Source organism: Mastigoproctus giganteus, chromosome 2 (assembly GCF_048544385.1).
Source record: "Mastigoproctus giganteus isolate SK-2022 chromosome 2, ASM4854438v1, whole genome shotgun sequence".
Classification (NCBI taxonomy): Eukaryota; Metazoa; Arthropoda; class Arachnida; order Uropygi; family Thelyphonidae; genus Mastigoproctus; species Mastigoproctus giganteus.
The window spans coordinates 98,730,256-98,758,088 of record NC_143576.1 but is presented as its reverse complement, the minus strand read 5'-3'; the positions used below and the strand labels follow the sequence as shown (position 1 = coordinate 98,758,088).

Sequence of the window (27,833 nt, the reverse complement as noted above, 5' to 3'; positions counted from 1 at the left end):
TTTCTTGGTGATTCCATTCTCTTTCTCTCTGGTAACTCAGGAATTTTTTTTTTTTTTTTTGGCTGGTGCAGCATAAGTCTCAGTCTTCCTTGCACCATATGGCTAATAATAATTTTCACAAACTGTGTAGGTAACTAGCTATATAAGTTTATATGGCACTTCGCAGATTCTAAGAACAACTTGACAACAGACTAATCGTATGATCAATGGTTGGGCAGTCATTGGCCGTATAATGGATATAGTTTTATAACTTGTTTATTTTTGAGGACAAATGGGCCTGTTGTACTGGGATCCATGGTAAATGATGATTAAGTGTTGGCCAGTAAAATAATTTAATTACAAATAGATACTATAGCTTTCGAGACAAATCGTGCCTCTTTTTCAACAGAAATTTTTCTAGTTCGCCCTCTTTATGAAATTTAGTGGTTAAAAAAAAAAAACAAAAAAAACTAGTGGGTATGTAATCGGTTTTGTCTTCAAAGTGTCAAAAGCCAAAATATGAAGACAGGCATTTAATAACTATTGATATTAGTTAAGTACCTAATAAAGTAAATGCATTTCATTAACCTTTTCATGAAACTTTCATGATTTTAAGATTATTTCTTGCACATTTAATTCCGCGATTACCATCAATATTAATTTTAAAATTTCGCATAGCTTTGTAATGTCGGGCCATAACTATACTTTCTATAGGCCAGCGAGCGTTTTAAAATTGTAGGGAGCGCCTACCTTTTGGGTACTCTCCTTTGGAGATTCACTGGAGGTTTCGAGAACGTATCAGAACCTCACGACACACTGGTATTAAATTGTGATGGGGGGACGGGGTCTGTTTCAAATCACTGTCTACATTTTGCATGTTAATATTCCGTAATGAGTTAATATTTTCATACTTCAATAAAAATCATAAGTATCTATCAAGGGAAGGGCTCACAAAAGTGCCCATTGAATTGCTGGTACGCAGTTACCTTTAGGTAATTAGTACAACCCGGCAGACTACACTTTCACTATCATATCAGTAATTGCGCATTATAGCCTTAGTTGCTAATGCGCCAATAAAACACAACCAAATCATATCAGTAATTGCGGTGGTTTTCCTTTAATTGCAATGTTTTCTCTGAATCAGTGCAGTAATGCTGCGCATTTGACGTAGCAGTGCTGTCTAGATGAAGCTGAATGTAATCTTCTGTGCTGGTTCATGTTAAGCATTGCTGCTTTTCCCGAACTGGCCAATAAATGGGATGATTGTTAGCACTTCCTCGTATCGACTAACGACTGAGTGATGAAAGTTTTCTCGGTATTCCGCACGAGAGACAGGACAGAATTGAACAGTCATTGAGAGATAATCGGGAAAAAAGTGAAACGCCCCTGGGGTATTATGTTTTACTCCACTGCACCAGCATATACATCAAGAAGGAGATAGGGCAGATTTGTTTTAAAATACTTTTCACTTTCTTTTGTTCCCAAAAGGGTGAGAGGAAAGCAAAGTGGAGCATCTTCTAATGTCACAGAGTGAAATAACTTTGGGTGGTACAGAAGAAAAAGTTCGTTTTTGAAAGGAAAAAAAAAAACTTAACTTGCACGCGCTTTCATTTCTGATATGCGCTCATTGGATAGACTCGCTTTGACACGACTGTCAGCTCTGTTGGCTGTTTTTATTAGTAGAGTAGAAGCTTTGGTTGTCGCTCTTGTTATGGAAGCTAGTGTTCCTAATGCGCTTGAATACATTTTTTTGACCCGTCACCGACAGGTTGGGAATATCTTCCGAGCTAATCTTAAGTTGTAGTAAAAATTTAATTAATAAAGGAAGCAATATCAACTTTCCTTTACAATTTATCTGGTTTGCAGAATACTTTGTCGATGATTTAGAAACACTTTACGCTATGATAAGTAAACCATGTTTATAAACAAATAATTGGAGTTGTTTGTTTATTGCAATAAAATTTTCAGGTGAAAATTTGTTTATTGGAATGTAAAGGAAAGATGGCAAATTCCTAAATTCCTGAACAATTCAGATGCCAAAACTATTATGGTGAAGGTTTGGGAAATGTTCAGGGTTTTCAGAAATTTGTAATTGATTTTCTACATCCCTTAAACAATTTTCACCCGGAAAAGTCTATTTGTCTTTTTTTCACATCACGGTATTTTATACATATTCCCCCCTCCCCCCCTGTGAATTTATCTAGCAAATTTCCCTAGCTAGTCTGTCAAAATTTCTAGAAATGGTCGCTAAACAAATTTGATATTTCTTCCATGTTAATTGATTTCGTAAGTTTCTCCAACCATTTCTAAAAATAACATACATTAGGATAGGCTCACAAATGATCCCGAACTATCATTTAAAAAAAAAAAAAAAAAACCGCAATGGATTCGCAACTCTAATTTAATTTATATAATGAGGGTGACAATCAAACCTTCAACCACTGAAAATCGGACAATTGATTTGAAAGTTCGATCTGTCCAATGTGTGCATGGAGGCAAACGCAGTTGCCCGCTTGTTGTCACCACATAATGCATTTTGACTCGTACTCTTGTATATATAGTCTGGAGAAAATCAGCAGGCAGTTAACAGGTCATTCACTGCGCTCTTTCTCACTCCGTATACATAACTTTCACTCATACTTCGTGGTCTCGACTGCAGAAACTAACCGTGCTTCTTAAACGCAGTTTTTTGATGATAACAGGTGGCTTCAGACGGTGAACCCCTTCTCCCTTGACGGAAGGAGGTCATTGCAGCGTGAGTACGATGCGTAAAAGCTAGTGAATGACCTTGTACAGCTTGCTGATTTCCTGCTGCCTACAGCATTCATTTATTTTAGATATTTTCGCTGCTGTGGCTTAAAAAGGTTATCGCCAAAGAATTCTTTCTCAGGTTGATAAAACTTAAACATCAAATTCTGAGACTTTCACGTTGTTTGCTTAATTTAGTATTATTCGTAGAAAAAGGCTAAGAAAAACTTATTTGGAAATAGTCTTTCAATTCAAATACATTTTAATTTCATTTTTGTTTCCTGTTTATACTCCCAGGCTCCCATATAAGGTCAGAGGAATTTAAAGATAAGGAATAGAATTACCATATTTAGCAGTACTTGAACAGATAAAAGTCTGTACTAATGTACCTTTTTTAACTTGACCACTCGGCTACAGCGATAATCTCATTAAGTGTTTATGAAATTCCTGCTAGAATAATCGTACAAACACTAAGCTACGTATGGAAAAAAACTCGTACTGAAAGTTGATTCGTACAGTTGACCAACCAAAAGAAATTATGTTAAGAGTGTCTTGATTCTCGCAGATTATACATCGGTTTGTGGAATTTGCATTAAAAATCATTGGTTGACTGTGATATTTCACTTAGTAAGAGTGCAATTTCTGCTACCAAAAATGTACGCAGAAGATTGGCAAGATCCACTGGAATCAGAACCCAACTGCAAATGAGTTAAATGGGAACGGTGTTCTGTGGTGGACTCAGCTTTTCAGGAATGTTTTTCCTTGGAATAAGAAACATCATCGGATTTATGGGGGAGGGGATAAACGTGAGTTTCTGCTGAGATATAAATTGGTGTGGTCCTGTATTTCGTGTAAAGTAGTTCTAACATTACTATAAACTTCTATCTGATGTTGTGGAAGTGGGTAGTTTGAATAATTACCCACTTCGCAACATCGGATGAATTAGACAAATCATTAAAGATGATATCATATGAGGTTGATAGGGATTTTTCTTTTTTTTTTTAACTGATTCTGTATAAGCTTGCTTTCATGCATCATTTACTACTAATAATGGTTGCTACAATGGATAAAAGGGTGGTTCAGTGAGAAAAGACAGAATGGTAATCAGTGAACGCTGCTCTTTGTGGACTAATGTTATTAGTGGAGTCCCCCAGGGTTCGATGTTCTCCCTGTTGTTTTGTATATTTATTAATGATATTGATGAAGATATATCAGGCTTAATGTCGAAATTTGCAGGTGATACAAAGGTTGGCAGGGTTGTTAATGACAGTGTGCTACTGCAACAGGATCTAGAGAAGTTGGGCAGATGAGCTGAGAAGCGGCAACTGAAGTTTAACCTTGACAAATGCAAAGTACTGCATATGGGTAGAAGTAACACCAGAGAAACGTACCAACAGTGTGGTACTACACTTAAGGTGGTAGAAAATGAAAAAGACCTGGGAGTAATTGTGCAGTCAGATATGAAATTTTCTGAGCAGTGCAGACAGGCTGCCAGAGCAGGTTATGGGATATTTTCAATGATATACAGTAATTTTTATAGTAGGGAAAAAGTGAGATTATCCCTTTCTATAAGGCAGTGGTCAGGCCACGCCTTGTGTACTGCTTACAGGTCTTGAGGCCTCATTTTAGGAAGGATGTAGAGTTGCTTGACCATGTACAGAGAAGGGCAACAAGATTGGTGAGGGAGGGATCCTCTTAAGTTCTGCAAATTGCAATGTCTGGAGACTGGGCACCTGCAAGGTGATCTGATTGGGGTGTATAAGGCCTTGAATGGGTTGAGCACGCTGAATTCTGATGGAATTCTTCCTCTTGCTCAGGTTACGAACTTGAGGGAGCATAAATTCAAATTGAGGAAACTGACAGTTGTAGAATAGATGTGCGGAAATTTGCCTTTAGCCAGCGGGTGGTTAATTGCTGGCACAAACTTCCATCTGTCGTTGTGGAAGTTGATGGCTTAAGTAAATTCAAGGAGGAATTGGACAAACGTTTAGAGGAAATGGATGTGTGGTGAAATGTGTTTTTTTTTTTTTTTTGGTTGATGCTACATAAGCTTGCTTTCTTGCATCGCATGCCTCTGCTGCTATTACTACATACCCACAACAGATACAACATTTTAACCCTTTTAAATAACGATCATGAGCTGTGCAGTTTTGCAAATTTGAGAGAGAGAGAGAGAGAGAGAGAGAGAGAGAGAGAGAGAGATGAACTTTGAATCAGTGTCTAGTGTGCTGTTCTAGTCTATCCTCAGATCACTTATGAATCTAGTAGTTTTAAGTTTCTAATACAAAGAATGACATCAGAAGAATACGAGAACGGCAGTTACAGAGAAATGAAACCGAATCGTAGTGTTCGTTATAGACATTTTTCTCTTTTTTTTTTCTGTTCGTTCTTTCATGAATCATTTTCAACATTGATACATGCCTCTAGTAGCTGACCTTAATTGTTAGACGAGCGAAGCCACATAAGTAGGTCCTGGGCTTCCGTCAGAGAACGATATCACAGACCCGATCCATACAACAGGGGACGTCGATTACTTTTGCTAAATTCATAAGTTCAGTAGTGCGGAAGGGCGTAAGCATTCAAAACACTCATGTACATAATAAGTGACTTATTCACCTAATCATCAAACTGGGTGACCCTTTATCACGTGCACTGCACTTACGACTTGCTGAAGGACGCAGCTGAATCCTTCATCGTAAATATCAAATAGCACATGTCATGTAGGTTGCAAGTACTACACGAAACAAGGTTAGTCGTTATGGACATTGAGAAAGCAAATGTGACACCGCTGCTTTTCCCTCCCTCTTCAACAGTTCTCAAAGCATGTGGCGACAAAGAATGAAGTGTCTGTCAACAGTGAACTCCGATGGACATAATGTTTAGTCGTTCTTGATGGGAAACTACATTTCGCTTCTGCTCACTACATAACCTGACGATCCGCAGTATAAACACACACAGCCCGAGAGTTGAATTTGGGGTTGGGAACTTTTGCATTAAAACTGTGTTCAAGTATGCTATTCGATAGTCTGTTGGCAATTCGAGAAAGTTTGAGAAATAGGTTTTGCGACTTTCATCATATTTGCTTTTAAAGAGAGAGGGTGGAAAGAAATCTCGGATGAGGATTTGAATTATGGAACAGTAGATTTTCAAATGTCCTGTGGGGTCTCCCAGCATTAATTAGTTCAGATTACCGCGATTGAACTGTACATGACAACGTGAGTGTGCTTCTGGAGTACGTGATGCATTTTTTGGTAAAATATACTACCTCTGGCATTACTGAGAATTATTGTTGCATATTGAGACATTATTCCATTTTAATCTCTGTGTGTGTGTCTGTTCTCTTGATGCTCTTTACCTTAAAAGGTTTAAAGTAAGGTCATAATAGGAAAAGGGTATTAGCAAAGAAAAAAAATTCTTATTGGATATTTATTTAAAATTTATGGAAATTGCACGCACGTGTAGCTTGTTATGCAACTTGGAAGACTGAAATATGTGCGCCAACAGGTTTCATCGATTATTAGGTTATCACAATTTATCTCCAGCGTTGAGCAGAGTGGACAGAATTACAAGAAAGTTGTTACGAGCTATAAATTTGGTGTCAGGTAGTTAGGACAGCACATCACGTGTTGAAGAAACCGGACGCTAATACTTTCTGATCTCTGGTATGAGATGCTATTGCGCGTCACGTAGGACTGAGGGATGGAATATTAATTCATATAATCTGTACTTACGATTTCTGTAGTATACGTGAAAAGAAAATCCGCGATATCAAATTATACGGCTTAGTGGCACGCTTATTTAATGGCTCTATCTTGCGGGATTCTTTCCTTTTCGTCTATCCTTCCGGATGAGCAATGAGAAATACCGAACGGTGCAAGATCTATTATTATTTTTTAGACATGGGATCGAACAAATTATTGCAAATAAAGTAACATAGATGGAGAGACGGGGATGGGGCATTTGGTTCTTAAATCCAATGAATACACCCTTCGATCGATCTTAAACCTATATGTAACGATTTTGTTTAAGATCGTTACATATAGGAAATTTAACTATTTGTAGTTGATTTTCTAAACGTGGAATCAGCTCATATACTAGGGATCAAGTAACATACCAGAGAGGGAAGATAAGAGACATTGTTTCTTCCAATGTAGTTGCAAGTTCTTTTTTTATTATTATATGCTCTGTTTGGATTTGAACTAATCAAAAGCTGGCAATTGGACATATGTGAACTGCTCTAAAATTATCGATCTCTGAAACCAAGTTTCGAGTTATTATTCAACCCAAACTATGTATAAAGTTACATTTAAATTTATCATTCGCCATTTGTACCGTTCCCATTTCTACAACTACAGGAGGGGTTTGGCGTTCGTGAAGATTAGGATTCTTGAGGAATCCTCCAATGGCGAGATTAAGGATCCATTGGGAAAGAAAACGAAGCTTCTGATTCGCGGGATACTTTTTTATAAAACTATATTTTATTATTATATTAAAAGATTTTATATCGACTACCCGCGAATATTTTCAGGTGTACACTCAATAGAAATGTGGAAGTTCTCTTGATATTTGATGAGATTATTTTAAAATACATTTGTTTTAATGTGTATTGAAATTTATTTAGTATTATTATGTGGATTTGATTTATAAATAACTAATTGTGTTTATTATATATTTTAGCATTAACATTAGTAGAGGCATTTGATGCAAGAAAGCAAGCTTATGCAGCATCAGCCAAAAAAAAAAAAAAAAAAAAAAAAACCCACTTCCACTTCACCCCTCTGTTCGTTCAAAATACCTGTCCAGCTGAGCCTTAAACTTATTTAGGCTATCAACTTCCACGCCAAGGGATGGAAGTCTGTTCCACCAACCAACCACCCGCTGGCTAAAGGCAAATTTCCGCACGTCTATCCTACATCTGTCTTTCCTCAATTTGAATTTATGCCCTCTCAGGTGATTATTGTGAGCTAGAGGAAGAATCCCATCAGCATTGAGCATGCTCAAACCATTCAAGGCTTTATACACCTCTATCAGATCACCTCGCTGGTGCCTAGTCTCCAGACACTGTAATTTGCAAAACTTAAGCCTTTCTTCGTAAGAGCACCCCTTTGTTCCATTCACTAATCTTGTTGCCCTTCTCTGTACTCGTTCCAGCAGCTCTACATCCTTCTTGAAATGAGGCCTCCAGACCTGTATACAGTACTCAAGGTGTAGCCTGACCATTGCCTTATACAAGGGAATAATTACCTCCTTATCCCTGCTAGAAAAATTCCTGTATATCATTGACAAGACCCCCATGAACTACTCTTGCAGCAGTCTGCAATGTTCAGAAAACTTCATATCTGCCTGCACAATTACCCCCAGGTCCTTTTCATTCTCTACCACTGGCAGTGTAGTACCACAGAGTTCATACGTTACTCTGGGGTTGCTGTTTCCCATATGTAGTACTTTACATTTGTCAATGTTAAACTTCATTTGCCACCTCTCAGCCCATCTGCTCAACCTTTCCAGATCCTGTTGCAGCAGCATAGTGTCAGTAGTATCCTTGACAACCCTGCCAACCTTTGTATCGTCTGCAAACTTGGACATTAAGCTTGATATACCATCATCAATATCATTTATAAATACAGAAAACAATAATGGACCCAACACTGCGCCCTGAGGGACTCCACTAATAACATTAGTCCACGATGAGCAGTGTCCATTGATTACCACTCTCTGTCTTCTCCCCTTCAACCACCCCTTTATCCATAGCAGCAATTTGCCTCCAATGTCACACTGCTCCAATTTGTGTAGCAGTCTTCCATGTGCAACAGTATCAAAAGCCTTTCTAAGATCCAAGTATATAATATCAAAGCTATTCCCTGCATCCAGTTCTTTTGTGCCTGCATCATAGTATCCAATCAAATTGGTCAGGCAAGACTTCCCCTTAACAAAACCATACTGTGTCCGAGCTATAACTGAAGTCTTCTCTAAATGATCCTGCAGTGCTTCTTTAACCAGTGCCTCCATTAATTTTCCTGGATCTTAAATGGAATTAAACATGTTTATGGTCTTAAACATGTTTAAGCTGATTATACAGTTTAAACAAAGATGGGTAAACACAACCTACAAATAATTATTAGTATTAGCTTCTCCCCCCCCCCCCGAAGCGTGCTCTTATAAGTGTACAATGTCTGTAGAAGTGTTTTCACAGGCCGATTTGCATGTTTTGTGGGCTGAAAATCTGAGAATAATTCACCGGGGAGAGACCCTCCTCCTGAAATCGGTTAACTACAGCCTCGAATTCAGTAGACTTTAGAAGTTTTTATCCAATCATAAGGATTAATCAAACACAAAACGTCTTAACGAGTGGCAGACGGCGATGTACTCGTATCGTACCCACTACGCTGCCACGGAAGGCTTAAATTATTATTTTTTTTTTTTCTCTCTTATCCCAAAAATGTGAACAGAGAATCCTATACAAGTTTGTATTAACTGATCCATTCCTTTTTGGAGTAACTTCTTTTACAAATTACATTGAGTTTATTGCGTATGAAACGCTTTCCTGTCGAATTTACTCGCTATCCTTTTAGTAGTTGGATTGGAACAATTCATTGCGAAGGAGTCTAATCAAAATCGTAGTGCGAGAGTGCTAATTTTTAATTTCAGTAGTAAATGAAACTGAATAAAAAAATCAGTGAGTGAGTAACTACTGCGAAGTGTGCCCATGCCACTACCTTATGGCCGCTTCTTTGCTATTGAGAAATTTAGCAACGAGGTCAGAACGTAATAACTCCATAATGGATTAGTATCAAATTCGTGGTTTATATAAAAAATGCCGAATTTAATAAAGTGAACTAATGTTGCGTAAGTTCTTCAAATACAAAAAAACTCAACCAATACATGCACCCCGAAAGACTCATGTGGAACGCATAAGCAGCCTATTGTGAAGCACGCCTGCTCCTTTATGATATTAAAATATGGTCTGAGGAACATACGAGGTGTGGCTCATAATGAAACTGTTGCAATAAAATAAATAAATTCGACTGAACAAGACTTTAGAAGTTGTACAATGAAATATTTCGTACCTTACGTGTTATCCCTTCAAAATAATTGCCTTCGGCTTGTACACACTATTCCATACGTTTCTTCCAAGCACAGAAAGAATGTTTCAGTCCACTGAAGACTTTTTTTTTTTTTTTTTAACGTCTTCAGTGGACTGAAAATGGGTTCCCTTAAGTATACTTTTCATTTTAGGGAAAAGTCACAAGAGGCTAGGTCTGATGAGTAAGGGGCATGTTCACACACTGGGATTTGGTTTTTGTCCAGAAACTGGTGAACAGAGAGCGCGTTGTGTGTTGGAGCATCCAACCATCCTGCCACAATTCAGGTCTTTTCCTTCAATTTTTTTTCCCTGCAGCGTTGTTAGAACTTGTATAGAATGTCTGATTTGGCTGGACTTATTCAGCCATGATAACTCTTAATATCGCAGAATACAAGCATGGTTTTCATTTTCGATTTTGACATGTCTGCTTTTTTTTGGTGAGGGGTATTTTGTTTCATTGCAATGATTATCTTTTATTTTCTGTGTCGTACTGAAACAGCTAACTTTCATCGCAAGTAATTACAGTACTCAGACTTGACATTTTTTTATCTAAACAGCTTTACAAACCTGTCTTCTCATTCTGTGATCCTCATTCAAAACTTTCAGCGCCATCTTGGTACACTTTTTTTTTTCTCCCCCCTCATGTCTAAATTTTCAGTTAAAATTGTCCACATTGAGTTCTGATGCAACCATTCTAATACTTAAACGACGATCAGGTCTAATTAATATCCTTACTCCGTCCACATGTTCGTCAATTTTCATGGATACCGGACGGCCTGATCATACATCGTCTTACGCATTCATAAAAAGCTTTTTATGCCATTCAAACGAACTGTCGATATAGCATCTTCCCCATAAACTTGACGTAACAACTCGTAACTTTCAGGTGGAGTTTTTTTTAGTTTAATTAAAATTTTAGGTTTATTCAATGTTTTTGTTTTTTTTGGTGAGAAACAAATAATGAGAATCTGGCTCGCTGTGAAACGAATGAATCTGTTGGAACGCAAGTTGGCAGACAACTAGGGGAAAGGTTCAAGATCAACTGCTGTGACTGTTGTTTCACAGATGGCGCTTTGTGTATAGTGGCTGCGCGCATATTCTCGTTATTTAATACCTACACCTTGTATCTACAGAAACCGGTTGATTAGAATTTGGAGTCCTGAAATGGGCTAATCGGTGGTCCGCCCTTTAATAACAGCCCTGTGCTCCAGTACATTTGCAGAGAAGAAAAGTCCATGGAATACATAAATTATCAGGTGATACAGAAGCCCATTATAGATGTAAATTAATCTTTTTAATCAAGTCACAAAGGCAGATCATGAGAAGTCTCAGGCAAAGACTTCTATGTTTATAATAACAGTAGAAGGAAGGAGTTAACTCACATTGTGCCACTTGATATGCATGGGTTAACTGTTGATGATCCTTCTCAGGTTGCGGAAAAATTGAATCTGTATTCACGCATGAGGAATTCTTTAAGGGGGGAATGCCAGACGTTTATCAAATTCTAACGAGGAGCTAAATGACCTTGTGATAACTGAAAGGAAAGTGGAGGAGAAATTGAAGATTGACTAAAAGGCACCTGGGATGGATGGAATCTATCCAATGATATTAGGAGAGGCAGCAAAGGAGATAAGCAAACCATTATCTCATAATTATGAGAGCATCCTTGGATGCAAGGGAGGTTTCTATGGGTTGGAGGTTTGCGAATGTATGCCAGTTATACAGTAAGGCGAAAATTCGACGTTAGTAATTACAAACCTGTTATTTAACCTCTAGTCCAGGGAAAATAATGGAATCACTGAAGCATTTAATTATAAAAATTTAAAAGCATGGATTTGTCAAGGGGCGGCCTTGTTTAACCAATCTGATAAGTTAGTATGATGCAATGACCAAGGAACTGGATGCAAAAAATAATTTTGACATCATATACTTGGATTTCAGGAAGGCTTGATACTGTTGCACGTAAGACTTCTGTACAAACTGGAGCAATGTGGCATTAAGGGAAGTTCACTGCTATGAACAAAGGGATGGTTAAATGGAAGAAGACTGCCATTATCAATGGGCACTGCTCTTCGTGGACTAATGTTATTAGTGGAGTTCCCAGGCTTCAGTACTGGGCCCATTTGTTGTTTTCAATATTTATCAATGATATTGATGAAGGTATATCAGGCTTAATGTCTAAGCTTGCAGATGATACAAAGATTGCCAGGGTAGTTAACGATGGTCATCAGGGTGAGCTACTGCAACAAGTTCTAGGAAAATTGAGTCAATGGGATAAGAAATGGTAGTTGAAGTTTAACCCTGACAAATGCGAGGTACTGCATATGGGTAGAACAACCCTAGAATTACTTATCAACTGTGAGGTATTACGCTCAGGGTAGTGGAGAATAAAAAAGGCCTGGAGATAGTGCAGTCAGACAATTCTCTGAGCGGTGTAGACATGCTGCCAGGACACTTCACGGGGTCTTGCCAATGATATTTCAGAAACGTTGCTAGCAGGGAAAAGGAGGTGATTATCCCTTTTGAATAAGGCCGTGGTTCGGCCGCATCTTTGGTACTGTATACAGTCAGGAGGCCTCACTTTAGAAAGGATGTAAATCTGCTTGAATGGGTGTAGAGAAGGGCAACAGGAATGGAACAAAAGGGTGATTTTACTTGGAATTGCTGCAAATGCTGCGTCTGGTCTAGGCACCTGCGGGGAGATCTGGTTTTAGGTGTTTAAAGTCTTGAATGGATTGAGTAAGCTGAATGATAATGAAATTTTTTCCACTTGCCGAGACTACACACATGGGGGGGGGGAGCATAAATTCAAGTTTAAGGATGATTGCAGGAAAGACGTGCAGAAGTTTGTCTTCAGCCAGTGGTTGTTGGAACAGGCTTCCTTGTGTTATTGCCGCCTCCGTAGCCAGGTAGGAAGGAGCAGCAGTGCGTAGCACACGCTTCTCGATTAGACCGGGGTTCGAGCCCGTCACCACCAAATACGGAGGATGCGGAAAGGTCAGGGAATGACCACCCCATATTCCCGGAGCAATATGGCCTTAGTTGTTAATGCTCCTAAAAGATAATAATAACAACAACAGCCCAATTCTTGTAAGGTGTCGATGGGTGAACTATGTAGGTTTTTTATTTTATTTATTTATTTATTTTTCGGCTGATGTTATATTAGCTTGCTGCTGGCATCATTCCTTTGCTCCTTATTTAATACTTTATAGTAGTCTTCTGCTATTTGGGTTATACCTTCTCTACTATTTGGGTTATACCTTCTCTACTATTTATCAGTATACCGTTACTATTCTTCAGCTTCAGTATCATTTGTCTTTCTGTATTACTGCTCATGACTGATGATTTAAGTCCTTTTGTTAGAATATTCCAAAATGATATTCATGTTTCTCATTTAGCATCTTAGCGTAAGACAAAGAACTCACTTGGATTGGAGATGAAGAAATATTTTGGAGTCATGTGCTCGTGTTGGGTGAATCCTGGTTCTTCCATAAACTGATTATCGGCAGGTCTGGATCTGAATGTGATTATAACCATTTTTCTTTCACAAGGCATGGAAAAGGACTAAGTTCGATTCTCGTCAGGAACTTTCTGTAAACTTGTTTTTCACATTGGTTGATATAATCAGACACAAATGTCTAAAAGTTTTCAAGGTTGTATTTAAAATTTCCATATTGAAAATGAGAAACCATAGAGCAAATAGACATTTCGGCCTGAAAGAGCTCAGATAAACAGTTTCTTTATATACAATTTTGCACATAATAAGAGTCAGGAATAAGTTGCTTCAGATGAAGTAAACTATTTGACTCCATTTCACCATCTGTCTAATGCTTCAGGAAGAAAGCTAACTACTTTTCAAATTGCATCAGAATCGCCTACCGTGTGACGCAGCGAACGTGGAGTTATGTCAGAACAACATTTTTTCGAAAGGAAAATGAAAGCGATATTTCTTTAGCTTTTCCTGTTTCATGCGAAAACGAGGCAAGTATTTCAGCCCGATTTCGCGAAGATGTTCCAAACGAATGAACAAATTACTCAAAGATATATTCACGTGGGATAAGTCTCTGTTCGCATAATTTCCAGTCGCTTCTGTGCGAATAATATTGGCAGCAGTATCTCTCACAATCGGGTAGCAAAGCGGATTAAACGATTCTTCCACGTTTTCCTTAACCATCACCGTCAAGGTAATAATCACATTCCCCAAAGAAATAGGTCAGAACGATTTTATGTTGGACAGCTTCTCTTTCTCTCCGACCCCATCTTATCTGTATGCCTCTGAAATAGAATTTTAATGCATTATATAAATAGACAATCTTTACTTTCTTAACGCTGTGTCAATGTTCGAAACTGTATTAAATCAGTGCAGATACTTAAAGGGGACTTTGAAGTAGTAGTGCCACGAAACAGACAGTGAAACTTCCCCCTGCTATCTGAAGAAGAGGAATGATGTACACGATACATGTCTCATCGAGTTCTGATGTGGCATAGCAGTCAAATACAAGAAAACACCAATATACGCTTTTGATTTGACAGAGTATCTCGCCCACTTGATTGCTAAATACGGTGCTGTTTTGTTTTCTCTATATCTTGTAAACTTCCGACCCTATTTGGCTGCGATCCTGGAGTATAAACAGAATTTATTTATTAGCGTTCTCTTAAACACCAGTGAAAGGATTCAATACAAACTTGTTTATCTTTCCCATCTCCTTTTAATTTTTAATATTGAGTACGCAGATCAACCCGAGAATACACATTTGAACAGACAATTTCCGATTATTATTTTAAGGGCATCATAATTTGTCGCTGGTATCGTTTAATACATTTTGTTTGTAGACGTGTTGTTTAGATATTTATTTGACCACATACACTACAGTGATGGTCACTAAGCGCACATATAAACAATTGCAACCAACATCAGTTGTAGTTAAACTAACAGGAACAATTAAATTAACATTCTAAATAAAATAAAAGTGAATTTTTTTTCGGGCTGAAAAACTGTAATATGATCAGCTAAATGAAGTTTCGATCAAAGAGGATTTTAGCCTACAGAAATCTGGTTCGATTACTGGAATCGAACGAGATTCCTGTCGTTGAATGGAGGAATTCTCCAGCCTCCTAAACTTCCATGTATGAAAATGGCAATAGGACTGAGGGCAAAAGTTGAGTTTAGTGGCTACGTTTCAGAATGGATTAGAATTGGGAGTTCGGTTTCAGGACCGCTACTGTTTCGGGTTTTCTTAAATTATATCGAAGTGGGGATAGTGTGATGTGAAATTTTCAAATGTGTCAATATGGGGAGTGCTTAATGAGCAGGTGCCAAACAGCGCTCCTTCAGAAGATTTCGATGGGCATAAAGGGTGGTCAGATGAGTAGCAGCCATATTTTAATGCTCCTACTTATATAAAGCTTATCGCTTGAGAAATAACAACCACTAAATAATTTCTACACTTGGGAGGGGTTAATTAAAAACATTAAAAGAAAGGAATCTTCATCAATACATGCATAGATTAAGTTTACTGTAGACAGGCAACAAGAAGGGTGCATATTGTCCTATCAATGATTTATTGAACATGTGCATGTAGAGATGAAATATATAATTCAGCTGTATAAGGAAAATATGAAAACGCTTGGAATGTTTCTAGAAATAGAGATCATGCCTAAAAATAAGAAGTCCAACTCCTTGGAAAGATTTAAAGACGGATAAAAACTTTGACTTGCAAAAGGTAACGCATATGACCAAAGTCTTTTGAATTACGAATTAACAGAGCTTTGTAGCTAATTTAATTTCAATAAAAATTAACAACAAATACTTTATTAAATGAAGATGGTAAGATAGTTGTTATGAAATTGCATATATAAATACTCAGTGTATAGTGAGTTAGTTGTTTTAGTTCGGCCCTTTTATCTTCAAGATAGTTTTAGATTTTCTCTGAAGATTTTGTAATATTATTCTTGTCTAGGTAATTATGTAAAATATTTATATGTAGTGAACTTGCAGATTCGTATCAAGATTATAAAGCGATATGTACGCCATCTTGGCCTGCAGGCTGCCTATGTAGTGAACCTTTTTCTTAGGAAATAACGGATTCTTTCAAATTCGGCGTTATTGTTTGATTTTAAGGACCGTGGTGTCCTAGACAGTATTTCACGAATATCTTATTGCTGTATTAAGTGTAAGTCGAGGGACCGATTTACACGTTGTGCGGACTGAAAAACTGGGAATAGTTCGCGGAGGGAACCCTATTCCTTTCGCTTGACAGTAGGATTTTTTTTCTCAGCAGAAAGGAAGTGAAGAACTTCATCTACAGGACTCTCTGGGGTTGCGCTCCTTGACAACTGTAGGGATAAAATTAGTAATTACAATACATGTATTTAACCAGTTATTGCAAAATATGTTTATGCAAGAGAGGCTAACTAGTTTCGACGGTTAGTAAAGTTTTGACCTGAATGTCGCGGGAACTTTTAGTGAATTTTCGTAAAAATTGCTGCAACTAAAAAATAAAGTAGAGTAGTGTCACGAATGACGCAATTCTGATATCGAGATTTGTTTTCTGTTCATGTGAGGCGTTGTGAACATATGTTTGGGTAGCTCCAACAAATGAATAACATATTGGTTAGTTGGAGGCGACTTGATCAATTGCATCGGATTTAAGGAGCTCTCCTCCCCCCCCCCCCTATAATGGACGTACTCTTACTGCTTGCTTATCTGTAGTGTAACATCGAGAAACCTCCTAGGAGGTTGCCTCACAACACCAATGCCATTGTGAAAGGACTTGTCTTTTCTATCGCATTTCCTTGGTTTGTAAAAAATAAATGCAATCTATCATAATATAATTTACAAGACAGTAGTTAGTGTAGAATGCGCTTATGATGTATTGCTTATTTGTAGGAGAAATGAACTGAACTTTTTTATTGTGAATTGGTCATATCGAAGAATATATTGAATAAACGGAGAGTATCCCAAGTTGTGTGATACATCAACTGAAGGCCATTTTCCTACAGTCGGATATTATTGGTAGGAGACGTATGTATTATTTATTGAACACGAAAATTTTTTCGTGTTTAATCTTAGCTCTAAAGATTTAAGCACTTTATAACGGCTTAATTCACTCATCTGGATTAATGTACTTAAGGTGGATTCCTTCAGACTTTAAAAGGCTTATAGCAGTTGCCGAAATTATTTCCTCCATAGCGTTCTTGTACAGTATACACTGCTTTTCCTATTGCCTCACTGTACATTTTCTTTCTCCTCCAATTATCTTCTGAAGGAGGTTTAAATAGAAGAGCAAACGGTTTGAGGAAAATGCTTTGCTTGCTTTTTGGGCAATACATGTTTTTCATGCATCTTTTGACTAGTTTATACAATCGAGACGACTTTGTGACGCCTACCTTGAGCATAAATTGTAATCGATGTGAATACGCAATAGCACGTTAATGATTTGTTAGTCTGAGGCCTAAAAGAAAAATTGGCCACATGATATCGATAGACGTAAACTACTTCTTCTTTTTAAAAGAAATTTTACAGAAACACTAAAATTCGACAGTTTATAATCCAGAATTCATTAAAATCCGGCACATTTTTACAAAAAAAAAAAAAAAAAATTTTACAATTGGAAATAATAATAAAGCAATTTCGGCACACATTCGCATTCTTTTAAGAATCCATGCAAAAAAAGGTGGTCATTTGGTAAACTCCATAACTTAGTGCGAACTAGTTCTTGCAAATTACAGCTGGTTCGCATGAACTGGTTTAACTTCACTTTAGAACAGCTGAGAGAAGAGATGGGAAATGGACAGTGTTGTAAATGTTATTCGCTCTTCCAAAAACGGCAACTTTCTGACCAACACAAACAACCAATAGATTTAATTCCACACAGCCCAGGAGAGCCATCTGGAGTTTCCTTCCAAGGTTTGTCGCCATTATAATAGTATTGAGGAGAGATTCTACAGGCGGTCGAGAGTCTTTCAGTAGTTCTCCTACCCCTTTCACTTCGTATACATTTCACCTTCATAATTTTGTGAAGGTGAAATGTATACGAAGGTGTATCAACAGTTTCTTACAGTCGTAGATCGTAACACGAATTACGACGAGGAGTTAGTGTGACTTTAGAATGATCTCGAACCACCTGAAGAATTTCTCCTGATTAGTCATCACTAGCACTACCTTATAGTCAGCGTTAAAAAAAAAAAAGCTCAGTTGTTCTAGTACTTAATATTTATTGAAATGTGCTCTAACTCGACCATTAAGTATAAATTTCTAAAATCCGACACCTCTTAATCCCTAAGGATGCCGGGTTCTAAAGAGCTTGACATCCATCCACTTATGTGGACACTTTCAACACAAATGTGAATCTCCTATCCTCGAATTTCACAGGATAAATTCGAGAATGCAAGTCGGTATTTAAAAATGTTTCTCACGAAGGAGGTATTTCAAAAGGAGGTTTCTAGCAAACACTTGTCAAGGCATTATTTTCGTTTGTTGAGGAGTTTTTGTAAACCAGTAGGTTTGTTTCAAAGATAATGCGCACAATTTTGATAATGTTTCTAAAACAACAAAAACATTGATTGTATTTCGATTTTATTGGCGGAAAAGCGACAAAAACATTGGCATGTTGACGTCACTGATGCAGTCACATTTACAGAATGCCGTAACGTATGCACTGGAATTCCAATTGATAAGCTTATTTTTATAAATAAAAGCCAAAGCGTTCCGGTTGAGGTATTGAGGGTCTAACGGCTTCTGGGATTTCTTCCATCTCCGCGAATGTTCTATGTATCGGTGATAGTATCCTGTCAGAGCCAGAGATTTAGAAGTGTGTGGGTAAAAGTGTAAAGTGTAAAGTGTATTTAGGGTCATACGGCACCAGGGGTTTCCCCCATCTCCGCGTTGTTTACATTGTGATGGGTGTGCCAGTTTGCTGGAAATGCCAGAGATTTAAAAGTGTATGGATATTGTTCATATGTAGTGTCGTGTACCGTTGTTCATCTGGTCATTTAGCCGCTGGACCCCTACTGAGGCCCAAACGTTGCCCCACTTTCGCCCCGTGGAGGCAGACCAGGTACACCAGTATTATAATTAATATACTCTGGCAGGTCCTGCCACCTAATTTCCTGAGATTTCAGTGGCTAGGACCTTAAAAAAAAAAAAAAAAAAATTCGCACGTTGTATGTTGATCACATACATGTTTCCCGGTTTGAGTGTGTGGGTCATGAGTAGCGTTATGTTGTGCCCATTGTTTATCCGACTTATTGGCCGCCAGGCCCCTAATGGGACCCGACGTTGCCCACACCTCGCCACGTGGAGGCTAGCCGGGTGTTACCAGTGAGTAAATTGTACTCTGGTAGGTCCTGCCACTTACGTTCCTGGAATTTTAGTGGCTAGGACCTAAAATAAAATTTGAACGAGCGCGGTTGAGTTGAGTTCAGTTCAGTTATATTAAAGCGCTAATATGGGGGTTTGACGCTAAAGGCCTGTTTCTGAAGTGCCTGAAAAGGTCGGGCGAATTTTTTTTTTTTTTTCTGTATTTTAAATTTGGACGTGTAGGGCTATGCGCTGTGTAAGAGAAAGTGCTGAGAGGGGAGAGTGAAGGCTGGGGGTGAAATAGGAAGAAGAGGGTCGATAAGGTAGGTGACCCCTATTATTCAGTGAAGCATGCCCCATCGGAGGGAAGGAATGGTGTGACAGGGGAGAGAGAAGACGACAGCGAGCCGTCGCTCCCTCCCTGCCGGGTGTGGGAGAAAAAGGGTTGCACTGCACAAGAGTGCAGAGCTAATATGGCTCCGTCAAGGTGGCAACTTGGAGTTTCTATGCAGTATGAGATCTTAGTCTGTCTTCTCTATCATCAGTAGTCTTTAGCATTCGGGTTTGTCCTCCCCAGCTATGAACACTGGCCAGGTCCGTTATCAGATGGTGGTTCTCTTCATCACGGGAAGATCCGCATCTGTCTCCATTGGGTTATTCTTGCGTTCGCTAGCTATTAGAGATCATTAGTAGCGAGCAGGTTCCCGAGGGAGGTTCCCCCCGATTCCTCTCTACGCATGTTCTGTGTCTTTTTTTTTTTTTTATCTGTTTCTTCTATTGATAGCTATCAGTGTTTTACGCCTAGCAAATAGTTTTTGGGCATATTCCTTTAGCGCCCTGTATTCCTCTAGTGAGTCCAGTAGACGTAATTCCAGGTTCATGGGGAGGTAGTGTACCGCGATGATCAGTCTGCACCTAAGGTCCTCATAATGTGTGCAGAGGACTGAACAGACTGCGTGCGCATGCCAGTACTTGTCGAGCTAGTATTGCGTGAAGAGGTGGGTTTTTTTTAGCCACGTATCACTAAAGATTTCCAGGAAAAGTGTTCCCAAATATCAAAGTAGTCGGTGACGATTACAAGGTCGAGGGCATTTGTAATTAATCATGGCGCCGAATGTCAGAACCTCACTGTTAGGCGCATCTCTTTTGGTAGGGGGATGGCATTAATGCCCACAGAATTAAGACTGATTGGACCGTACGAATTCAACAACAGAACTACACCTTTATTTTTACGGACAACGTTGCTACATTGTTGGGGAATACAGTATTCGAGTATCCGTTCTACAAATATCAAATCTTCGAGTGGTGAAGTTTAGTTTTTTTTTTTTTTCTTTAGAAATTATTAAAAGAGCAAGTGATTCTGAACTGTCAGCTTTGTATTTGGCTGTATTCACTTTAATATACACTTAGGACGGTTAGCAATGTTGAGGAACGACTTGGACATTCTTCTTATTGAATCGGGAAGTGCTGTTAAAACATATTTGTTGTGACGTACCATCACTAATAGCCTGTTAATAAGGATGTAGCGTCCTTAATCATCTCATAGTTTTATCTGAATATATTACTGGATCGAAAATATATGAAGCAGCGTTTCGTTTTGTGGAAAAATCGTATCGGGCTTACTCCTCGGATTTGGATTACTTTTGCACTTCTCCTGGAGAACTGCACTAAACTTTGGTTTCCCGAACCACTTAATTACCCTTTGACTCATCTCGCCGAATACGACATCCAAGTAATCTTCATTTCAGAGAAAGCATTGAGAATTATCCCTTTTTATTTGCTTATTTTTTTTTCTGTAGTCTGACGTTTCGTAGTCTGAAGAAAGTTCTGAAAGGCAAGCTTTTCGCGTCCAATACCACGATGCTCGGAGAGCCGCAACTGAAGCACTTCGCAGTCGTTTGAAAAATGGCTTGCAAGAAGCATTTAATGCGTGGGTATAACGGTGGCGAAGGTTTGTAAAGTTCAAGGAAGAGTACTTCGAGAAGGAAAAAAAATACAGAAGATTCAGATGATAACAATTAAGATTAGATCTTGCACCAGTCCGCAAATTGAATGATCACCCCTCGCAAAACCAGTTTTTTTTATTTCAAAAATTGTAGGATAAGGAAAGTGCACTGGCATTTTTACAACAGAATGATAATTACAAAATATAGGGCTTTGTCAGTGCAACAATTTATCTAGGAAAAAGAATAGCCTTGCTTTAATAGCATTTCTTTTGAAGTGATCTATTTATCTGGAAGACTTTGATAATTTCTCGGCTGATTGCCCAGACTACCCGTGGGTTTTTCTGTAGCTGCCCTTGACATCGATGTATCGATCTGTTTGCTCACTTCCCAAAGGTCTTTCAAACTCTAATATGATATCGTTAAAGTTATCTTGTAAGTTAAGTTATGAAGTCAACTGAACTTCGGCAATACTTTGAAAGGAATTAAGGAAATACTTCCTTAATTGAAGTAACATTGATGATACATTTTTAAAAGTATTGCAAATATTTTGCAATACTCTTCCGATTGCGCTATGCTTTATACCTACCTGTTTTAGCGTGGCCCTACTTACGGTTGAATAAAGTAATCGGGTCTCTGCCTTCTTGCTTTGCAAAGAGATGGACGTTTTTCACGCCTGGATAAAGGTGGATATTTGTTAAGAAAGCGTGCGTCCCACTTTAAAACTGAATTCCAGTCGGAACTGGTTGATCACTGTTCGAAAACCTACATGCATTGAGATAGAGAATAAAGGCGCTTCATTTTTAATGAGAAACCACGTTGGATTAAGTGGTGAAAATGTAGAAGCATAAACCTTTATAAATTGGTTCCTGGAATAATATTCAAGGTAATATGCTTTAGATTTAAGCACGGAATCGCAATTAAATCTTCGTAGGGAACTTTACTGCTCTCGACAAGGTACGTTAGGGTAACTTACCGGGCGGCGTTTCGAAATACCCAGAATGAAAAGCATTGCAATAAAGAAGGAAATAATTATAGATGATGGTTGTTATCCATTATTATTCAATAGGTAAATCTTTTGCTGTATAATACTATCATTTACTGCGCAATTCTAGACTTTCCTTGAATGTTCAGGATATGTATTTAAGTATATTCAATAGCTGTTTTGCTTCGGCTCTAGCAGGTTCCTGTACAAGGACAGTACTGTTTAAGCAAGAAAGGTCGTATAACAAGGCAGAAAATTAGTTCCCTCATGAATTATTTATCTGCAGAATAAAAGTTCTCAAAATTCTTTGAAATTCTAAGTACTATACACATGTAGCAAACTCGAGAGGCATAAATTCTTATTTTATGAAAATGAATTAATACATATAAATTTTTAAACTTTTTCTTCGAGGTAAGCGTTTGCACAGCGTTTTTCTCCCCCGATTATAGAGTTATTTGAAACAATTCCAGGATGAAATAATTGATTTTTTATCACGACAAATATCTTTATTGCAATCGATGAAAATCAACGAAATTTTATACGTATGCCGGATGCAATGCCCATAACAGTAACGATGCTAGGGATTGTAGCTGCTTGCAAATTTACTGTATCGCCATATTTATGGTGAAAACAACTTAAAAATGCTATTCCATTTTTGTTTAGGTACTATTTAACCAATAGTACCTGAACAAAAGATGTATTGTCACCCAGCAGCATCTAATCCGTTTTTCGGGAATTTTCTTCTGATAAATGAGGAAACTTCTCTTAAATGAGTTAACATTTCAGGCTGTGTTAACTCATTTAAGAGAATCCGCGTCATAATCTTGCTATAAAGGTGTGTTTAATAGCGTATAAAATGTGACATGGATACGCTGTCATTTTGCCGTTACCACGCTCGAAAAGTAGAATATGACAAGTCACTTTCGTCACCCGAATGTACTGTATGGTGTGACTTCAACATGCAAGTCAGAACTTGCACACAGAGAGAAACATATCGAGAATGACAAATTTCTTTCATCTCATGAGATTTTCGGACCTCGATGAAATAAGTTATTTCATCGTTAAAATCATTACATTCATTCAGTATCCTGTGCCCTGCTCTGTCTGATTGCAAAGCGGTATGCATTCAAATATTTAAATGAGCGTCGTTTTATTATTTGTTAATTTTGTTTGTTTTCTACTTCAGTGTTGGACGCTTTTGGAAAACCCCCAGCTGGTATGTTAAGAGGGACTGTGACGTCATTTGGAGCTTTCGATGAGTGCGTGAACATTGTAGCGAAGCCAGAAAATGGACCTTCAGATAGGGAATTCTTCCGTGGGAAATACTGCACCATCGAAATTCGCCCACCGCTTCCCCCTAAGCCCCAGCAGTACACTATATACGAGCCTCTGAGTGTCCTCGCCAACTTCTCCAAGAGCGGAGATAACGTAAGTACGCTACTGTCTTGAAAATAATAGAAATATTATGCAAATTACAGAGCCAAAACCCAACTTTGTGAATATGGTTTTCAAAATACAAAACTCGTGGCCAGGCACAATAGGAAGGTTAGTCTGTATGTTAACTCTTACGTTATTGCTTTACAAAATTTGAATCTGGTATTTGGTAAGAGTTAGATGAGCCGATAGCTTCTGCATGCGACTACGTCATTTTGTGGATGGATGCTCAGGGGAAAAAGGTGTCTGAAGGGTCTTCTGTTTGGACTCAAGATTTTCGTTATCCATTCTCATTGTTTACAATAACCAAAATAATATTTTAGTCGCGTCTCCGAGTTTCCTATGCACGTAATGTCCTGGTGTTTTTTTTGTTACCTAGAAACCATAACACTACAAGGTTAAATTCCTGCATTCAGCATTCTTTTCTTCGAAGTTGTTAGATGCCTGTATCTGGTTAATGATATGTAGCCTTCAACGTTTAGCCTTTTTTTTAGAGAGAACTTAAATGTATATGCTGGATTGCTTTACTGCCTCAAGTTTTTAATGTGAAGTGGCATTGAAATCTTGTCTGACTAGACTAGAACATTTATTACATTGTTGGTGCTTCACGTACTATTTTATTTTTTTCTATATTTCCTGTATATTTGAAACATGTCCTGTATTTCTCACAATTTCCAAATTTTGATACTAATCTGTGCAATATAATATTAATTTATTAAAATGACATAATAATATGAAGGATTGAACTTCATGAGCTGCATCCCTTCTTGGAGCTTGCATTCTTTAGTAAGTCGACATTCCTACCATATATCCTTTAATTGCAGACGAAGTGCACAAGGGGGTTGAACCTCCTACTTGTTATTTCATCTACCAATTGGGAAGCAGTTTACTCCTCTATCGTGCACTTGTCCGATCTAAATTAGATTATGGATCCTAAGTGTATGCATCTGCTAGAAACAACGTACTCCGATAGCTAGACCCAGTTCATCATCAAGCCATCTGCATTGTTACTGCAGAATTTAGAACATTCAGTGTCCAGAGTTTATAGGTGGAAGCAACTGAACCACCTCCTGTCGTTTCGACGAAAGCAATTGTCGTTAAAATATACTTTTAAACTGAAATTCCTGCCAGATCACCCTACGCGGATATCCGTTTTAGAGTCACGATGGAAAAATCGTCCTGTAACACCGTCAGACTTCCAACCGTGCGTTAAATATACTTGTCCGAGAGCTGCTAGGAGAGCTAGACATTACGGTAGATGGTGTTTCCCTGTCACCAAGACAACCACTTTCACTGTGGCATGATCACTTTCTACCCATTCAACTCCTTCATTAATGACAGGGAAAAGGTCAGCAATTCATCATATATCTACCTGCAACTCTATACTGCCCATCGATCTGCTTGCTTTAATTTCCTGGCTGTCTTCACTGATGGCTCGAAATCAGAAATATCTGTGGGATCCACTGCAGTCTTCCCAGAGTTCTTTGCTATAGAGCTAGCCTTGAACTTCATTAAAACTAATAATTATCAAAAGTGCATTACAGGCTTTATCAGTGTTGAGATATAATCCCATCCAAGCTTGTCCAGGGTTCAGTGGTTGTACTGTATTCTCTTTATGAATCTACGTTCTATATCCGCTTTTGCTTAATCTGATACAAACAAGTTGTATCAGATTAAGCCTGTGATCCAAACATGTCGGTCCAGTCTGCGCAGGAACTGTAGAGGTCATTCTTCCTTTCCTCCGCATAGGACATAATCGTCTTACGCATTCTTTTCTGCTTAGGTCGGATGACTTTCCTGTGAGTGAGGACTGCTATTTTAACCATTAGACATTTTATCTGAATATCCACATCTTAGAAATCAACGACATGCATCTTTAATGGCTTTTAGCCATCTGACTGAGCCCTACACACTGACAATGTGTCGGCTATTTTTAACTATTTAAAATAATTAACTTGCTTAGTTCTATTTAAAATGTACTCTTGTTATATATACTTTTAATACTTATTTATATATCGTTTATACCATTTCTGATGATTCTATTCATATATAGCTCACAAATTCCTTACGTAGTGACAAAGTTTCGTGGGTTACCATAATTTTTTATCGCCTTTTGGTAACTGTTTTTATTCATTTACCGTTGTTGATGCATTATAGTCCATGTTGCTGCCGCGTCAATAAAATCCAAATCAAACCCAGAGGCATGGTACAAATGTTGGCCGGGTTGTTAATGACAGTGTGCTACTGCAACAGGATCTAGAAAAGTTGGGCTGAGAAGTGGCAATTGAAGTTTAACATTAATAAATACAAAGTACTGCATATGGCTAAAAGTAACCCCAGAGAAACGTACCAACTGTGTGGTACTACAATTAAGGTGGTAGAGAATGAAAAAGACCTGGGAGTAATTGTGCAGTCAGAGAAGTCATGGGGCATTGTCAATGATATACAGGAATTTTGCTAGTAGAGAAAAGGAGGCGATTATCCCTTTGTATAAGGTAATGGTCAGGCCACGCCTTGAGTATTGCGTACAGGTTTGGAGGCCTCATTTTAGGAAGGATGTAGAGTTGCTTGAGCGTGTACAGAGAAAGGCAATAAGATTGGTGAGGGGAATGAAGGGATCCTCTTACCAAGAGAGGCAAGTTCTGCAAATTGCAGTGGCTGGAGACTAGGCATCTGTGAGGTGATCTGATTGAGGTGTATAAGGCCTTGAAAGGGTTGAACAGGCACAATCCTGATGGGATTCTTTCTCTTGCTCAGATTATGAACCTGAGGGAGTGGAAATTGGTTTTTCCGCGCTGCGGGATGCAGCCAGAATTAAAAGATAGTACACTCGTATATATAAGGTTCATTTGAATTTTAAACCTTGTTACACATTCAAATGACCATCATATAAAAGTAGCAGGTCTCATGTTATAGGGATTGCAAAAGGCATCCGACTATCATGTGTGACGTTGTTCAGTTAGAGTGGAGAGAATCCTATAGGCGAGTCAGCCACTGTTATTTCGAGTCCATCCATTCTCAGCAACAAACTGTCTACGAAACCCTTCTCATGTAAGTGGTCGGAACCACGAATCATGAGTGAAAAGTATACGAAATGGGAGAGAAGAGGGCAGCTAATGACTGGCCACCAATAGAATTTCTCTCAGCTATAACTTAAGTGAGATGCCCATGACTTGCTTTGGTTACTCATAAATATTTTAAAATTCTTGGTGTGTGTGTACTGGAAAATTTAATGCTACCCCTAAAATATTATGCTTTACCTGCATTGAACCAATTTGGTGATCAGACTTAGCAACTTAGGCTGATCGCTGTTACAAAGAAACCAACCAAATACATTTATAATTTATGCGCTTATTTAAGTTTTTGTTTAACGTTACATGGAAGTCGCAAAAAGACAAATCGTGTGCTTCTTTTCAAATACCTGACTGTATATATAAAAAAAAAAAACAGGGGAAACAAAGTAATATTCAGCGAACATGTATTATGGAACATCAACAAATTTCTAGTGTCATTAGTTGATCATTATGAAGTAATAAACATTTCTGAATCTCCTTCCTTGTTCGATTGTTATTCACGTTACGTTAGTTTGTTATTTTATTTTCTCATTGGTTTTCCTAATTCATGTTCTTCGGATAGTATCATTAAAATGAAGTTATGATCGCTGATAGATAGCGTTAGAGTAGTTTGAGAAAGACGCAGAGCATGGAGGTACCATCTCAACAACTTAGTCACTACCGAGAGTAGAAACGTGTTTTAATTAACGGCTTCTGAACGCTGTTTTTGAAGTTCCAACAGCATATTCATAAACTTCAACATTTCCAACAGTTTAATAGGACCTCTGTGTCTCAAAAAGGCAAAGGAACTCATTGGAAGAAAAGAGACTTATGTTTATCTTTATAGCTTTCTTTCTTTTCTTGACGTCAGACTAGGCTGTGTATTTTGTATCCCAGAAAGGGCTAAACTTGCCCGAGGATTGTTGATTTTTAACCTTTTTATATTGTAAAAATTAAAATGACACTAGTGTCCTTTCTTAACAGGAAAAATCAGCAACTTATAGTTTAAAATAGTTAGGGACAGTTTTATTACAGCTGTTGTTTTGACAGCGGATGAGTTCTCATTTATGGTGTTATAGTAAACACAAACCAGAATGTCTAAAAAATAACTTGGGTTTGAGAATAACACATGGAGGAAAATGATTATAATCACAGTAATATGAAATTACAAATTTATTTTTATTATTTTATAAATAAATATAACAAATTTTATTTAAACGTATTTTGCTTGTTTTATTTATGGAATGATAAAGATTTAGTTAATATGAAAAGATTGTTACTTTGTGTACTGAACGACTAGTATTTT

General features: G+C 38.0%; 1 protein-coding gene across 3 annotated transcripts in view; it reads left to right on the top strand.

Moving 5' to 3' along the window:
* LOC150089455 (nose resistant to fluoxetine protein 6-like) overlaps positions 1 to 27,833 on the top strand; it is a 129,952-nt gene that overhangs the window by 67,154 nt on the left and 34,965 nt on the right. For all 3 annotated transcript variants that reach the window (XM_090389498.1, XM_090389500.1, XM_090389499.1), the window contains exon 2: positions 23,227 to 23,468. In XM_090389498.1, the coding sequence (XP_090245624.1) occupies positions 23,227 to 23,468 (242 nt within the window). The remainder of the gene's footprint in view (positions 1 to 23,226; positions 23,469 to 27,833) is intronic.